Genomic DNA, 18,591 nt, shown 5'->3' with positions numbered 1-18,591 from the left:
GGGTCTTTAATAAAATTAATTTAGTTATACATCAAGTTACCCTCTGTTTATCTCTGTTTTATCCAGTTTTTCCTAGTTCCTATAGTTTTTCTATTTAATTTAACATTCACTTTATTGTCCTGCTTAAACTGTTTAAGCCTTTTTCCAAGAACCCCCCTCATAGAATCTGTCTCTAGCATATGCGTGGTGTCTGACACTTCGCCCATTAAATCTAATGTATGGTTCCGGTCTGTTTTGGGAGTCAACTGAACAAACATTCCAGAGAGCCATGGGTAAGGTCTTTTGTGGGGGTTTTCTTTTTTGTTTAAACAACCGTTATCTGATTTACAATGCAGTTACATACCTCCGTGGTGTCCTGCACAAGAATCCTTCCCTTAAATTACTTGTGCCAAGGGTTGATATAAAGTTTAAGATCTATATAACTTTAAGGTACAGTGTCATCATATAAATGTTTATGTCATATCCCTCTGCTTGGAACAAAATTAATTTTGTTACAAAACATTAACAAAGAATAGTATTAGTCACCACAGGGAATCAATCAACTGCAAATAATTATCTGAATTGAAGTATGAAAAACACTGCCCTATATCCTGGATTCAGATCAAAACTTAATGCAATTTCATAATCCCACAGATCTGCAAGAAGTCCTCCAAAAGTTGTGTAAGATCAGTGTACCCATTGAAATAATGACTGTGAACTAATTTGCTCACAGCAAGTTGATGGTATGAGAATGCTGAATGTTCCAAGGTACTTACATACTGATAAAATATTGGGTTTTACCTGAATAAAACACCTGGTAACGGCAAATTCTGGTGAAAATCTGATATGTTTTAGCAGGCAACAGTTATATTGTACAATAGAAAAATCTCAATACTTGTGAGCTATTAAGAAATAACCTAACAGATCTGTTTAACCTATGTTGTTTGAAAACAGAATGTCCCAAGCAGGACACATCTGTGCTTACCGAGAGGCCCATGTAATAAACCTGTCCCCTCAGGACGTTGCAACCCCCCTTGTGGAAATTTATGACATGCAGTTGTTAACCAGATAGACAACTCACAGAAACCTAAGTATAAGTGGAGCACGTGAAGGTATTCCCACCCCTGTGGATTGTTTGCCCATAGAAGATATGGTAAAATACACCAGCTGCTGTTAATTATGAGCAATACGGTCCTGGACATAATAGAATTAAAACTCATGTTTAAAAGGAACATATCAGTTATATAGTAAAAAATTTTAAGAGACAGTAGTATATTTTTCAAAACCGCAAACCTGTACTGCTGGTACCTGCTCAATCGGCTGCCTTAAGAAGTTATTACCTGCACCACTCCATTTGCCTAGAAGCTCAAGAGTTGGAGACACAGAAAAAATATTAGAAATCACATTCCATTAAATTTGGTCAGAAGTATATTGGTAGAAAAAACAGTCTGAATTACCTTTGAAAAAGTCTGTTATCAGTCTGTGGTCCTTGAGATGGACTCGGACTGACATGTTCAGCAGATCAGGCAGAAAAGAGATTGGAGTTTAGGCGTCGCACTCACAGCTTCCATGTGTGGAACTCCACATTTCGTCCCCCACGTGTTGCAGTGATTCGCTGTCGACGGACCTCAGTGACAAAGTTCTGGTCCACGACTCAGAAACTGGATGAGGCATGCAACTCCAGTGTATGCAGACAGTCATTTTCCCTTGACAGCTTAGGATCTGTGCTGTTCATAGGCGTTGGCCATTGTTCCAGGGTGAGGAAACATTGTTCATGGGAGCATTATCCCTTAGATGAGGCACTGACCTTCTGGAGGTGAGGTGGTATTGGGACTTCATGCCAGGAATTAGTGATGTGAAACAGTCCCTGGCCCAGTGTCCAGCGTAAGCAACTGTCCCAGATGTGATGGGTGCCCCACGACACACATATCGGCTGTAAATGCTCAGTTTTATTCTTCCAACCCCAAATCGGCACCGATCTGCATCTCATGTCATCCGTGTCCATACTCCAGAACGAACAGACCTGTAACAAAATTAAGATAGAAAAAGAAAAACAGGGGGGGGGGGAGGGAACTCCCCCACCTTAAATTAAAATAGAGACAGTTCTCGATGGAATCAGCTGCTTACTCTCACTCCTTCCTATGTTGTTTTCCAATAACTGTAATTTTACCAACTTTTAGTAATTAACAAACTCAAGCATTGTGTATGACCCTTCCTTTGAGTCACAGGCAAATGGTGTATCAAATATTGTCTGAGCGAGCGTATCAAGATTGAAATTCATCAGCTGAGATATTGAAGAGGGCACGTAACACTATTACTCTAAATAATTCCCCTAAATTGGACTGATTTATTTAGGATCCACACCTGTGTGTTAGATCCATCCTACCGATTTTTTCAGAAGATATCAAGAGTCCCAGTCAAACTCAGGAACCTTCTGCTAAAGTGTATAAAGAAAATGCTGTGTAACTCCATCTATCAAGGAAAAAAATATAAAAAACACCAAAGGTACATTTTAAAACAGCTCTAAAATCAGTTATGCGCCTGTGTTTAGTAAATTTTGAAGTCAAATTCTGCCGGCCACAAACAATCACCAGCAACTGATGTTGAAAAGTTTATTCACCAGAATTTGCACATTACCAAATGAACAAGTAGAAGATTCCCCTGTTCTTAAATTACTGTGTGACAAGGACATCTGCAGTTTGTGGGACCATGAAAATGTGATTACATATAATGAATAATTTGGGGACCGTCCTGTGATGATCCCGTAATATTTTCTACATCTACTGATTCCTGCCGTTCTGCAATATCAGTATCTATACTAAAACAATGCAAGCCATTAACATTGGTCATAGAGTCCTCAATTTTAGCTGCTTCATTTGAGGATGACTTCAAAACTGAGTTTAACTTTAACTTTTAACTTTTTTAGTTTTGCTTATTCGTGTTTTCCTAACCCTGCAATGAGCTTATAATGTGCTATCACCTGCTCTCTGGTAATCAGCTAGATTTAAGTCTGACGAATTATACCTATGTATTTATCTATTATAACTAGGGCTATCAAACAACGAAAACCTTTTAATCACTATTTAATCGCAAATTATATTTCATGTCTGAAAGTATATACATTCAGTAGGCATTTTAAAATGCTATTTTGCAATAGATAACGCTAGTTAAAATTACACTCTAACAGAAGGTGTTAGAAAAATATAAATGTCATCATTTTATTTTATCAAGCTACAGGCATTAGGTTTGTTTTAAGAGTTTGCTTTCAGGAAGGTACCATTATTTTTAACCTTAGATAAAATGGTTTCCCCAGACAAGGAATGTCTCCTGTATCTAACTGCGCATAAAGCTGGTGATTTGATCATCACCCACAATGAAACTTGCTCCCTTCTGTGTTTACCCCCATGTTGTAAACTCAAGACCGTGATTAAATCCTCCTGACCTCATGTGATGTGTGACAATAAAGACAAGGGGACAGAGGCAGCCCCGTGTCCGTGTTGGTTTTCCCTCCAGGACAAAGAGGCCATTCATCACAACCCTAACAGAAGGCATCTTCCCTTTTTTGTTTTTTCCCAATTTATAATGCCTCAAACAGGTGTTTAATGTTCTCCCAAATTTTCAACAACTTTACCAAACGTCTAACCTCTTTCTAACTTTTAGGCTACAGTTCAAAATAAAAAGTTTTCTCCAAAACTCACCAAAATGCAGGCCGTGGTCTCTCTTCAATGCAACTCACCCAACCAGCTTGCAGCCAATACCTCAAATGCTTTACTGTATTGAAAGTTCTCCTGCACTTTAACAGACATCATTAATGCATCAACCTTTTTTCTAATGATTTCCAAATTCCCCTTAGTTTTTTACCCATATTTTTACTTATCACTTTTACTTAACAAAATTAAATCTGCTCACCCGTCACTGCTCTTATCTTTAGGCCCACGCACGTGGAGAAATTCACACCCTCATGAAGACACACACATATGCAGAGCCGCAGGGCCCAACCAATCTCTCCTTCTCTCAAATCATGGATCCCATATTACCGAGACATTCAAAACATTAGACAAGACATAACATTTAAGACAGACAGCCAGGCGCATCACAGAGAGACCCTTGTCCCTTCCGTAGTTGACGAAACGTTTCCTTATTTTAAAATCTCCTCGTCTGATCGTCGTGCTCAGAACCCAGTTCTGTCGCTAGAGAACAATTTAAATGTTCTCCTGGGGCCCCTTTTTTAATCTCTTATCTTCTATAACAGCTCCCTCTTAAGGTCTTGCTGCTCTTAGCCTCAACTTAAAGATGTTACGTATTCTTGGCCGTCCTATCCCCTGCTACTTTTTGAGTGTCCCCAATTCTCAAGAGGAAGCGCACACCCCAGCCCTGATATCACCATTTTGTCAATCTGGTGCCCGTTTGGCCAATCCCCGGACATATTTTTTGTCTTTGCTTTTATATATATATATATATATATATATATATATATATATATATATATATATATATATATATATATATATATATATATATATATATATATATATTTTTTTTTTTTATTACAGTCTCACCATCTAAGGATTCTTGACTGTCATTTTTATACATAAAGTCCATTCATTCAGTTGCTCTGTTCAACCTCTGATATTTTGAGAAGAAAGCTTCTCATTTACAGCAACACTTGATTTAGCCTACATCTAATCTTTAGCCAATAGGAGAATCAAAATCTCCTTACTTTTTTTCGGGTCGACCCTGTTTTGCTGTAAGTGATTACTTCTTCGTGCCCAAATTCAAAAGGTTCCTCCACTTTAATGTCAAATCCGGGTCACGGCTAACCATATGGTGATTTCTGTTTTATTGGCCTAATCCTGCTTCGCTACTAAAGGCCCATTTTTACCCCGGTTTAAGATTTGACAACAAATGAGGAATCATTGATCAGAGGTAGAACAGTTTGAATACATATTTAATTCATAGAAATTAAATATGGAGACAGAGTACATACCATTACAAGATGTTGTTCTCACCGCGGTGGATAAGTCTGTCTAACTTTAAAAAGTCTGAACATATCTTTTTAAGGGTGAGACCATCCCATGTCTTTTAGGAGGAGGGGAAAATCTGTTTTGAACAAAGGAACTCTCTTTCTGACCCACCCCCTCAGCAATAAAACTCCATGTTTATCTTACGGTGGAGCAGGGAGGGACAGACCCCACTCTGCTTTCCTCAGTAACCCCAACTAAGATATATTTTTAATTCTCAACACATGTTAGGAGGCCTTTAGTCCTCGACGCGGTCGGCCCGGTATCGACTCCGGCCCATGGCGCTTTGCCGCCTGTCTTCCCCCCTCTTCCTGTCAGCTCACTGTCAATAAAACGAGTGCCACGAGAGCCGCAAACACATTTAAAAAAAGGATTTTTGATAAGGCCCAGCCTTCTGAAACACCATTCCTATGGATCTGTTCCAGATGGATGAGTGGAGCTAGGCGGAGCGAAATTCATCTGGCTAGGGTCAGGTTAAAGGCTCATAGCACCATCGAAGGATGGCGGAGCCGAATGATTAAGCTTTGTGCTTTAAAACTTTTGAAATGTCCGGGACCGGATGTTAGCGAGGCTAATAGCATTAAGGTTAGCGTGAGCTACCACGCTAGCCTTAATGCAATTAGCCTCGCTAATAGCCTCGCTAATGGCACATTCAGGGGCCAAAGACTTGGAGTTTGAGCAGCAGGAGTCTCAGGATGGGTTGAGTTTGTTCTTTGATACAGATTTTGCAACAATCAATTTAATGGATGCATTTCTCTCAAAGGGTCTCCCAGCAACTGTAACCATCATAAAGAACAGAGTATCAAAGCCATGCAAGCCACCAGAAGATACGCAATTGGGAAAAGAAGGAAGGGGAACATAAGAGGCGGTGGTTTGGAGGGGGCCTGAGCTGGCAGTAATGAAATAGTTTGAAAATAAACTATTGGCGATGGCTTCCACCATTGATGGGAAAGACCTAGAGGATACTTGTAATAGATGGTCCAACAAAGAAAAAGTTTATGTCCAGGTGACGCAACCAGCAGTGACTAGAGAATACAATGACAACATGCGTAGAAGAAACATTTGTGACCAGATGCTGAGCTTTTATCGTATGTCAACCAGGACCAAAAAATGGACATAACGTGTGGTCACACATTTCTTTGACATTGCCATTACAAATGCTTGGCTCCAATAAGAGTCTGACAGTAAATTGCTTAATCGATCAGCTAAGAACACCCAGCAGTAACTTGACTTCAAGCTCCACCTGGCTGAGGGGTTCTTGTCCTTCTGCTGTCATCAGTCCTTCGTTTGACAGCAGTGAGGACAGTGAAGAAGTATCAGCCACCAAACAAGAAAATGCATCCCACAACCAGAAATCTATTGTGTGCAGACTAGGAGCCAGCCATATGCCAGAGATCATGGATATCAAGCATGCAGAAATATGCAAGCATAAAGGCTCCAGTGGCAAGACATACATGAGGTGTACCAGATGAAAGACATACGTATATCTGCCTTCCAGAAAAGTTAAAAAACGAAACAACTGGACTTTTTTTCAAAGTTAGAAGACGTTTCGCTTCCTATCCAGAAATCTTTCTCAATTCAAAATAAACAAAAAATAACAATTGTTTTGTTTTTTTACTTTTTTGGAATGACCATGGCCTGGAGAATCTTCACCAGGACATTTATCTGCATTACGAAGAACAAAACAAGCTTCCAGGATTATCACAAATAAAATATCCAGACAAAGAAAACAGGAAAAATGAGTTCTGGTATGTGTGTGTGTGTGTGTGTGTGTGTGTGTGTGTGTGTGTGTGTGTGTGTGTGTGTGTGTGTGTGTGTGTGTGTGTGTGTCCTGTTTGGCAATGTATCATTAAGAATTGTTGTCTTAATACCAAAAAGAGCCCAAAATATATTTTACTTTCACAAGTGGATCTGTGAGATAGCCTGGCCAAAGTGACTAAAGAAGGCATTAGGCAGAGGATGTCCAGTGTAGCAGGTGGTTTATTTACAACAAAAATGGTGAAAAAACATTTAGAAAAATCCAAAAACAAAACTTAGATGTTAACATGGCTCAACAGATCATAACTGAACTTAAAACAAGCAAAATTAACGTCAAGAGCACTCAGCTACACTGGCCTAGTTCTCTGCTCCCTGCTGAACATCTCCAATTTCTCTGTTTAAATACCCTGGTGTTCAGACAGACAAAATGGCCTCCGATGGACATAACCAGGTACCCCTAAAACAGTTTCAGGTTGAACTCACTATTGTTTCTTTCAAAGCGCTGTTGAGTATGGCTTTACCAATGTAAAATTAAATTCATACAGAATGATTTTACCCAATGCCTAAATTTGACTATCAAATGTAAGTTGTTATCCTTTCCGCCTCTTCACCAGATCCTTTCCTGTGACATCAGCTCTAACAGGAAGCTCTAATTGCAGGAAGTGAGGTAACACTTCCTCCTGAAACACAGTAACATAAATTCATCAAAATAAAATTCAATTTAATTACATTTTTTTATATAATGCCAAATCATGAAACATGTCATCTCAAGGCACTTTACAAAGTCAAGTTCAATCATATTATACAGATTGGGTCAGATTATACAGATTGGTCAAAAATGTCCTATATAAGGAAACCAGTTGATTGCATCAAAGTCCCGACAAGCAGCATTCACTCCTGGGGAAGCGTAGAGCCACAGGGAGAGTCGTCTGCATTGTACATGGCTTTGCTGCAATCCCTCATACTGAGCAAGCATGAAGCGACAGTGGGAAAAAAAACTCCCCATTAACGGGAAGGAAAACCTCCGGCAGAACCGGGCTCAGTATGAACGGCCATCTGCCTCGACCGACTGGGGGTTACAGAAGACAGAGCAGAGACGCAAGAGAGGCAAAAAAGCACAGAAGCACACATTGATCCAGTAATCTGTTCTACATTAGATGGTAATAGCGGGTGAGCCGTCTTCTCTGGATGATGTCACAGTTAACAGAACGCCAGACCAGGTGTACCTACTATGAGGAGAAAAAGAGAGAGAACAAAAAGTTAAAGCAGAAATGACAACATAGCAGTAAAACTATAAAGGTAACTCAGAGTAACATGAGCCACTCTAGTTATAAGTTTTGTCAAAAAGGAAAGTTTTAAGATTAGTCTTAAAAGTAGATAGGGTGTCTGCCTCATGGACCAAACCGGGAGTTGGTTCCACAGGAGAGGAGCCTGATAGCTAAAGGATCTGCCTCCCATTCTACTTTTAGAGACTCTAGGAACCACCAGCAGACCTGCAGTCTGAGAGCGAAGTGCTCTGTTAGGAACATACGGGGTAATCAGAGCTCTGATATATGATGGAGCTTGATTATTAAGGGCTTTATACGTTAGAAGGAGAATTTTAAATTCTATTCTTGATTTAACAGGAAGCCAATGAAGGGAAGCTAAAATTGGAGAAATATGATCCCGCTTGTTGATTTTCATCAGAACTCTTGCTGCAGCATTTTGGATCAGCTGAAGGCTTTGAACTGCATTTTGTGGACTTCCTGATAGTACAGAATTACAATAGTCCAGCCTTGAAGTAACAAATGCATGGACCAGTTTTTCAGCATCACTCCTGGACAGAATGTTTCTAATTTTGGCGATATTCCGGAGGTGAAAAAAGGAAACTCTGGAAACTTGTTTAATATGGGATTTAAATGACATGTCTTGGTCAAAAATAACACCAAGATTTTTTACTTTATTACCAGAGGCCAAGTTAATGCCACCCAGATTAAGTGATTGGTTAAGAAGTTTATTTTTTGAGGACTCACGCCCAAAGATTACAACTTCGGTCTCGTCAGAATTTAGATGCATGAAATTTAAAGTCATCCAGCTTTTGATGTCATCAAGACATGACTGCAGTCGAAGTAATTGATTGGATTCATCAGGATTTATGGATAAATATAGCTGAGTATCATCAGCATAACAGTGGAAATTAATCCCATGCTGTCTGATAATTTTGCCGATCGGAAGTATATATATATAATATAGATATATATATATATATATATATATATATAGATATATATATATATATATATATGTATATCTATATCTATATCTATCTATATATATATATATATATATATATATATATATATATATATATATATATATATATATAGTAAAGAGAATTGGTCCAAGGACTGAACCCTGTCAAATGCAGCACTGAGATCTAACAGGACAAGTAGACACAAGTCCATTATCTGAGGCCATGAGAATATCATTAGTGACCTTCACCAGAGCTGTTTCAGTGCTATGATGAGCTCTGAAGCCTGACTGAAACTCCTCAAGTAGGTCATTGCTTTGTAAATGTTCACAAAGTTGATTAGCAACTACTTTCTCGAGAAATTTAGATAAGAAAAGATTAGATATAGGTCTGTAGTTGTTCACTAACTCATCTTGATCAAGAGAAGGTTTCTTAAGTAAAGGTTTAATAACGGCTACTTTAAAAACCTGTGGTACATATCCATTTACTAAGGATAGATTAATCATGTCTAAAATAGTGCCACTGATCAAAGGGAATATGTCCTTAAAAAACTTGGTTGGGATCGGGTCTAACATACAGGTAGAAGGTTTAGATGAAGCTAAAATTTTAGATAGCTCAGAAAGCTCTACTGCTTTTAAACAGTTCAGACACTGCGCAGGTTCTAAAGATTTCTCCAATGCTGCCTCACTTACTGAGGACGAGATAATCATGTTTGGGAGGATGCCAATTATTTTATTTTTAATGGCATCAATTTTATTTATGAAGAATCTCATAAAATTATTACTACTAAGAGCTGAGGGAATGTATGGATCAACGGAGCTGTGGCTCTGGGTAAGTTTGGCAACTGTACTAAAGAGAAATCTAGGATTATTTTTATTCTCTTCAATTAATGATGAAAAATATGCTGCTCTTACTCTGCGAAGGGTCTTGTTATACAACAATACACTTTCCCTCCAGATTAAGTAGGATTCCTCTTGGTGTGTAGAGCGCCATTTTCTCTCCAATTTTCTAACATTGTGCTTCAAGGAACGCAGCTCTGAATTAAACCAGGGAGCCAGCTTCCTGTGCATAATCACCTTCTTTTTCAAGGGAGCTATATTGTCTAATGCAGAACGCAATGAGGAAGTCACATTTTTAGCAAAGGCACGATTTGTGAATGGGAAGAAACAGCATTGCTGCCATCTACAGGGCATTTCTGCAATACTGAGGATATTAAAAAGGGGTGGAGAACTCAGTTAGATTAAACTCAAATGTTATTAAAAATTATCAGACAGGACAGGGTTGTGAGAGAATACTGTTAATTCTTCACAATCAATGCCATATGTCAGAACAAGGTCTAAAGTATGGAGCCGAGAGTGCGTCGGTTTATGCACATTTTGAGCAAAACCAATTCAATCTAGGATAGTTTTAAAGACTACACTAAGGTTTTCACATTCAGTGTCAACATGGATGTTAAAATCCCCCACTATAATAACCTTATCAGTATTTAACACCAATTCAGATAAGAAATCTGACAACTGATCCAAAAACTGAGTGTAAGGGCCTGGTGGACGTTACAAAACAACAAACAGAAGAGGTTTTATTGCTTTGCAGTTTGGATGAGGGAAACTGCGGGTTAAATGTTCAAAAGAACTGTAATTATTAGTTGGCCTGGGACTAATTAATAAATCAGACTGAAAGATAGTTGCCACTCCTCCTCCTCTTCCCACAGATCTGGGAATGTGGAAATTTGAATTATTGGAGGGAGTTGACTCATTTATACTAACGTAGTCCTCTTGTAGCCAGGTTTCTATGAAACAAAACAAATCAATCTGATTATCAGAAATCAATTAATTAACTAACTAAGTCTTTGGAGGGAGAGACCTTATATTTAATAGACCACATTTAATTATTTTATTTTATGGTTCAAAGTGATCCGTGTGGATTTCTATTAGATTTTTATGATTTGTTCCTTTTAGATCAGTTTTTGATCTGTTACGTTTTGGCCGTGGGAAAGACACCGTCTCAATAGGGTAATGGGTGGATAACAGTACAGAAGCTGCAGAGAGGTGTGTTAAACTACGGCTTTGCTTCCTGGTCTGGACCCTGGGTTGTCAGTATTTAGGAGAACTAATAAATCCGGCCAGATTCCTAGAAAGAAGAGCTGCACCATCCAAAGTGGGATGAATGCCATCTCTCCTGATCAGACCAGGTTTTCCCCAGAAAGTTTGCCAGTTATCAATATAGCCCACATTGTTTTCTGGACACCTCCTAGACAACCAGCGGTTGAATGACTTGTTGAAAATGCACAAGGTAAATGATCAAACAATAAATACAAACTGAAACTGTGTATTGATTTAAACCAAGTGTTATAGTAAATAATCTGTAAAAATCCAGAATATAAACAAACCCGGGATGGTATACATTTACAGACTACAGAATAAATAAAATATGGCTAAATCGAGCAAATAACAATGTTACCTAAAATTATATAAACTGAGGCAAATGGTGTTCTCCCCCACTTTGTCACAGGATCCTTACTGCTCTTGCAATGGTGCTCTGCTTGATTTATAAGTGATAAAAGTTTTATTAGATTGTATGCTGGGACTGTTTCATGTTCAATGGACACAGAAAGGGGAAGGTAGGAGAGGAAAAAAAGAACAGAAGCATCCATCCATCCATTTACCGACACGCTTATCCCTATTGAAAAATTTTTTCAACTGGAAAGCAAAGGACCGGGGAGCGTGCCTGTCCCGACGGAACTTTTTTTGCGGGATACATCTTGGACCCGTGGCAGAAATGATCCACGGTGTGCCTCTCAATTCTTTCTGTTGAGGACGTCGAAGATGTCTACTTATTCGGATTTATGATACTTGGATTCCTCATTTTTGGCCTTGGAGGATATTTAATGTATCAACATCTTCAAAAGCTGCTGGCAGTAAATATGGCCCTGATGAGACTGCCAGAGGCAGTCGACGCGATCACGAGGTCGTTGAATGAACACAACGGACGGCTTGATAAGCTGACCGCGCTTGTGGTACAGAGGTGAGGTGGGATAAAACCTGGAAGTGTGAACGTTACTAGCCCATCGATTGGATTATTGGAATATTGGATCCTGGAGCCAGCGGCGAAAAGACTCTAAGGCTGACAGAAAAGTTGGTGTCAGCTTGTTCTCATAACAAATTCTGTTTCTTCAAATCGGACTCCCCGCTATCAAATTCTCCCTGGTTGTTATGGCGACATCGCACAAATTCCCTGCTACCCCACATTCCTGCGGACATCTGTGGAGGAGTCAAGCCGGAGCGGCAGAGTGATAAGACTTTCCATCAAGGACACTTGCCTGCCAGAGGACGGCCTTCATGGACATACAGATTTCCACACAACATGCACCCAGACACACATATGCTCACAAATACAGATGACTTTACCCGACCAGAACTCAAATGTTTATCTTCTGCATATATGTGTCTCGTCATTGATTGTGCTTTTTGTGCAAATGAGGTTTTTTTGTCGGATGCTTCACATTTTGTGTGGAAACACAAATTGTGCAGCACCTGTCTTTTTTTTCTTTCCCTCCACTCGCCCAGTGTAAATCTTTTTTCAACAGATCTCAAGGCAGCGCCTAGGGACCCCGTGTAAAGCGGGGTCTGGGGCAGTTTGGGGAACGCACCTCACGGCTGCGCTATTTAGCAGCGGCCGACTGGGTGTGTTCCTGGCAACGCAAGGTCTCAGTCAATCATTCCCCCAAAATGTTTGTTAAGTGTATGTGATGGACGGTTGTACTGGAACTGAAATTTTGATTTGTAATGCAAATTGCAGTTGACTAATAAAATTGATTGATTGATTGATTGATTGATTGATTGATTGATTGATTGATTGATTGATTGAAAGGGGAAGGTAGGAGAGGAAAAAAAGAACAGAAGCATCCATCCATCCATTTACCGACGCGCTTATCCCTATTGGGGTCGCGAGGGGTGCTGGTGCCTAGCTTCAGCTGTCAGAACAGAAACAGATGAAAAAAAATACTAAACGGGAGAAAGGGTGAAAGAAGAAGAGGAGAGGAAAGGGACAGAGCGATATAACATCCTCTGAGTCTGCTTTTACATCTGCAAAGAGAGATATAAAACGAAAGAACAGTAAAAAGTATTACAGGTACAAACAGCAAACACCTTGATACCATCACCGAAGAATATACCGTATTATTTAATACCAAATATATAAAGTGACAGCTAAAGATAATAATTGGGGTTTTCTGTATAGAAATGAGTCTGTAAGTACCTGAATCCAAGCACCTGTAGGTGTTTGTGAGAGTGTGCTTGTGTATGCAAGGTTTAACCATAAGAAAAAATATGCTCAATAGTGGTTGTGAGGAGCTTCACACTTGGAGATCTGGGATGTCCCAGGTGAGGGGGCAGCTCAAACCCAAACCCAATCAAAAGCACCAGCCCCAGCCAACACCCAGGCCTCTATATGGGGGGGCAGAGGAAGCCACCAGGGGTGAGGCCTACACAATTAGCACCCCCAAATCAGTGCCCTACTTCAGAATCAGAATCAAGTTTAATCGCCAAGTAGGTTTGCACTTACAAGGAATTTGCCTTGATGTTGATGGTGCAGAGAAAAAATAAAAATAAAATAAAATGGATATACTGTATATACAGAGGCTGTATACACTCAGTAAACTGTGTGGTAATGTAACGCAGAAGCTTGTAAGTCCTGAACGGGGGAGAGAGACAGAGAGACATATGTATGTTTTGAAAATATTAGAAATGAAAATGTCTAAGATGTATAATAAAATTGGGGCCAAAGACGTCACCAGACAGAGGGGCTAAGAAATTATCCCTACTCCCCAGTGACGCCCCCACCCTCCAAGGGGCTACATGTGTGGCAACGTGAAAAAGCTTTCGGTTTTTCTGACTCTCTGCTTGTGTTGTCCTCCGATTAGAAAATAAACTGAGAGCTAGTTTCACTGAAAGCCCCCTGCTTTTTGAGAAATCCTTTCAACAGTGCCTTTGTTTTAAATTTTAAATTGTTACTGCAACTATAACTTTTTAAACAGTTTGTCAAATTGTTCACACTTTATATTTTCAGTATTTGTTTTTGTTGTCTATCTTGTCCACCATGACTTTTGCTGCTGCCTTTCTTGCATGGTCCATCCTTGTAAAAGAAGTCTTGATGTCTCATAAAAATAGAAACAAATCACTGTGAAACCTGCTTTTTCATATATTCAAAATTTAATTATATATACAATGCAATATGGGCAAAAGTCTTTTCAGACTTTTGTGTAGTCACTTGTCAATTTTCCATACTTACCCTGAATATATTAGAAAATAGATTTTCAGATTGTGTACAAACCCTGAGGTTACTGGACTGAAAAGAGTAGAAAAGCAGAAAAATATTAAACACCCTCTGACAAACCTTTAAAAAGGCTGGAAAACCTGATTAATACCAGTAGATGGCAGGCTGCGGATCCACATTAATTGAAAGGGAAATTTACTCGGCACACAGAGAGATTTCAGAGATTCTTTGAATAAATTCTTAGAAAGTGAAAAAGGAAGAATGAGATTTGCTGGATGCACAAACAGCTAAATCCTGAAAGCTTTCTCAAATTCCTTTGAAGGTTGGGAGGGGAACGAGGGAAGTTTGGAACGCCGCTCTGAGCAGAAGTTCTCTGATGTCTTCTGGACTGTGCTCTCTGAGCTTGGTTTGTGACAGCAGCTGCAATGAAAGCTGGGAGGCGTAGTCCATCAGTCGTTTCCTTTGATGATGGACCAACAATAGTTATAGTAATTTATCTTGTTTGCTATAATTTGAACTAAGGAGAGCATGCAAATAATGAATAGGAAGTGCCCCACGAGGGATCTCTGACATAAAGTCACCTATTAATTCTAAAACAAGTTCCTGTCCTTCAAGTGAAATTCCAACCAGTCAAGTACTGTACCAGAAGGGCTGGTCCAGTTTTCCACACGCTCCAACAAAACAGTAATCAACAATGTTGATTGCTGCACTGAGGTCCAGTACTTAATTAAATAAATCAAAACAGCAAATCTAACAATTTATCAGTTCAACTAGAAAAGGCTAACTCGGGTTTATGTTAAACTATTTAATATAGATTCAGATTATACGCATTGAATATATCTTGAAAATATAATGTAAAATGAAATTTATAATAAGGTTTCAAACGTGTAAAGTAAGACAAGATTGCTTTATTGGACATTTGTCTTGGTCCACACTGTACATCACAAATTACACTAGATGTTTACATACACTGCGGGGGGAAACATGTTTTTAAACTTTTCATTTTATAGGTCAGCTTGTATCAGTTGTAAGAAAGTTTATTTCTATATGATAAGACTTATGAATAATAATCAAGCTTATTCATTTTAGAGAATTTCTTTAATTCAAAACTTACAAACTGGACTTAGGTATTTTTGCACTGATTACAGATCATTTAAAATACAGTTGGTGAATAATAGAATTAAGTGCAAAACTTGTGAAAATATTTAACTACATATTAAACCTCTGTCTCTCTATATTTCACAAAAATACCCAGTGCCAACCCAGATTTTTATTTGTAAATCCTTCTGATGAGTAACAGAATATAAAGTTTGTTTTTTTGCAGATCGATGCAGGTAGACTGGATCTAGACAACTCCGTCTCAAAGAAATCACGCTTTTAAACATTTTCAGGTCAGCTTGGGTTACAATATTGATTTTATATATAAACAATGAATAACGATCAAGCAATCTTTTTCAGAGTTCCTTCTCTAAATCAAAACTTCAAACCTCTATTAAATTATTTTTGCATTAAAGTGTGTGATTAATAAAATTAAGTGGTAAAGTAGTGAAACATATTTCTCTACATATTTAATCTTTCTCTATATATTTCACAAAAATAACTAGTGCTAAACACATTTTTTAATTTCTTAATCTTTCTAAGAAATAACATGATGTAAAGTTTGGTTATTGCAGACCAGGGTTTATCGGGTAGTGGGTGTTGGATGGAGTAGGGCACCAGTTGTTGGGGATTCCCTGGTTCTCATCCATGAAGGAACCACCCCTGCTAAGCAAACACACTGGTGCTGTTTGCTGCTGTTTTGCAATTTGATTCACCAAAGGATATAAAACTACTGCTTAAAGTGAAATAAAACAACACAAGGGTGATACATTTGCAAAGAACAACATTAAGCAAGTAAATTACACTGAAGTTCTGTGCATTAATTTTTGTCCTTTTTCTTGGGCTCAGTCTTCCATCGTATTTGAAAATCTGTCCATCCCTGACGTGTCAACAGGGCACCAAGCTAGAAAAGAATTAGACAAACTTCAGTAAGCTGCTGTTACTTTTTAAGAAAAATAAAAGGAGGGTTAGAATATACTTACTGTACCTGTTGGAGGACCTGGGCGTTGATGGCTGGATCAGTCAGATCAGCATCAGTCACGGTAGCTATCTTTACAGTGGTGGTGGCCATCCTTACCACTGAAAAGAAAAGTAACCAGTGTCACAAAATTAATGATATATTTCGATTGCATGCTCCCAAATGTCAATTTAGTCATTACCTTGGTGGCAGATAAAAAAGGTTTTAATATAACAATTGTTATCAGACCACAGATGTGATGGGTTCTGAAGGACACAATGCTGATTTCCGCTATTGAAGTCGACAGAGCCCTGGTTTCGGAAGGAATTTTGGGTTTTGTCTGACCAAAGCCACGGCACTCTGTACAGACCGATCCAAGCATTGTCATTAGTTGGAATTATCTTTTTGACTTCAAGGTTTTCTTCTTCGCTATCGATCGTCACCAAGTCAGTGTAGTGCGTTCTGCAGTAAGATTGAGCAGATCCCCATGTTTTCATAGCGGAGATGAAAACATATTGTTTCACATTTTGTTCCGTAACTGCAAAAAAAGTTGAGCACATTATAGTAGTACTTTAATGTTAAGTAGATATAAGAATGAAATTATTTTATATTCATATTGAAAATATAGCTCTTATAGTATTAAGACAATGGGATTACAGTTTTTATATAAATTCTGGAACTACTATGAATAAAAACATAAAAAAATATTTTCTCACCATTCTCACAAATAAAGTGTCTCTCAGTATCACACTTTAAATCATTCCATCTACCGTCATATTGTATATTGACACATGTCTCTTTTCCTTCCGAGAAGTCTGGCTCTACAGAGGACCACGCTTTGTAACCAGTTTTACTGGTTTCTCCCGTCGCAGACCACCTCCAGGAGTTGGACTCATTGCCCATTTCATTTTTCCAGGAGTTTGGATCATCCCAGAGTCCAATCCATGCCCAATCGGAAAAAGGAGCTTTCAGCCTATTAATGTCCTCTATATTCCCAAATGTGGCCAGGTCAGTGTAATGCTCCCTGCAGAATTGTTGAGCCTCAAACCAGGTCCTTGACATCTCAACATAGTAGTACTTTCGGGGAGGGAACATTGAGCAGGAGCCGAGGCAAAATCCTGGACATTGACCAACAACAGAGTTTAGAGGTAATGTTGGCAGAATTATTTTTGTTTACCAGCTTTATCGCCGATTCAATTCACAAAGTAAACAGTTTGTAACATTAAAAAATATTTAGTATCATCTTAGGTATTTAACCACTAGTGAAATGGAACAATCTAAAATCTCACATAAAACCAACATCACTGATGTTCAGTTTGTTTCAACCTTTATCTTTATGTTTGAAATTCTTTCCTTTACTACTCTAGTAAGCTGATATACTAAAGTCCTTATTAAGAATTGTCCATGTTGATCTTCAAAACTGTGACTTATTGTAAGTTATTGCCCAAGATTTTGCTGCTTTTTAGGCTCTTACCAAAGAGGATGAGAGTTATCCAAGCCATTTGTTGGTTTGTTGGGAATTTTTCTGCAAAAAGGGAAAAACTCATATAAAAATCATGTAAAGCCGTAGCATAAGTGGAAAAAAATCCTCAAAATGTTCAAACAATTTGAATAAAAATGTCATAGATTGGGTGTTATTTATCTGTGTTTAAATTTTAATTTTCTTAATTCTTTTAAACCCAATTATAACAGAAAGCAGTATTGGCTTTAAGGGTGTTTCATTGCTATCAAGTCTTTAAAACTGAATTCTATCTATTAATTTCTCTAAAACAACAAGATGACTGCTCAATACCCAGTAAAATACAAAGACATACTCACCAGTAGAACTGCTTGCTCCTACAATGTTGATCTCTTCTTTTATAGAAGGAAATTGTTTCCTCAAAACAAAGGGAATAATGTAATTTCCATATGCAAAGTTTAACCTTGAGGTACCACTGTGAAGGTGCATTGCAACACCTTTAAGAACAAAGTCTAACACTTTTATTTGAAAAGAAGGCACGGTTTTAATTCAGTTGCAGTAATCCACAGGGTTTACGGTAGCAAAGGTTCAGAAGTTGCTAAGCATCTCAACCAAATTTTTATCATACTTTCTCCTTTAAAAGCAATATTTGATAGAAACATTTCCTAAAGTTTAAAGTTATATTCAATCAAGTAAATATTCTAATCTTAGTCAACAGATTAGTGGCTTGGACGAAAACATATCTGAAAAAAGGGTTAAAAAGTAAACATAAACATACACTGCTCAAACAAATGACAGGAACATTTAGAAATCA

The 18,591-nt window shown here is 38.4% G+C and overlaps 1 protein-coding gene across 2 annotated transcripts; it reads right to left on the bottom strand.

The window, feature by feature from the left end:
• Positions 1-15,563: 15,563 nt before the first annotated feature.
• On the bottom strand, positions 15,564-16,844 carry LOC118557915 (dromaiocalcin-1-like). 2 transcript variants are annotated; one of them, XR_004928110.1, is made up of 3 exons: positions 16,521-16,844; positions 16,344-16,440; positions 15,564-16,264 (listed from the first exon to the last, which is right to left on the bottom strand). XR_004928110.1 is itself a non-coding variant. In XM_036128396.1 (3 exons), the coding sequence occupies exons 1-3, from the start codon at positions 16,813-16,815 to the stop codon at positions 16,181-16,183; spliced, it is 471 nt and encodes a 156-aa protein (XP_035984289.1). In that variant the 5' UTR covers positions 16,816-16,844; the 3' UTR covers positions 15,564-16,180. The 2 variants fall into 2 exon arrangements, 1 of the variants encoding a protein (XP_035984289.1); XM_036128396.1 differs by having other exon boundaries at positions 16,349-16,440.
• Between the last annotated feature and the right edge of the window lie 1,747 nt (positions 16,845-18,591).

The sequence above is a fragment of the Fundulus heteroclitus genome, chromosome 3 (assembly GCF_011125445.2).
Source record: "Fundulus heteroclitus isolate FHET01 chromosome 3, MU-UCD_Fhet_4.1, whole genome shotgun sequence".
NCBI lineage: Eukaryota > Metazoa > Chordata > Actinopteri > Cyprinodontiformes > Fundulidae > Fundulus > Fundulus heteroclitus.
This window is presented reverse-complemented; position numbering and strand designations above follow the sequence as displayed.

Excerpts from the sequence above, each read along its gene's own strand:
- LOC118557915 (XM_036128396.1), bottom strand. The coding sequence starts at position 16,815 with ATGAAAACATGGGGATCTGCTCAATCTTACTGCAGAACGCACTACACT. Across the intron at positions 16,441-16,520 it reads CTTTTTTATCTGCCACCAAG|TGGTAAGGATGGCCACCACC; the intron begins GTAATGACTAAA and ends TTTTCTTTTCAG. Across the intron at positions 16,265-16,348 it reads ACGCCCAGGTCCTCCAACAG|CTTGGTGCCCTGTTGACACG; the intron begins GTACAGTAAGTA and ends ATTCTTTTCTAG.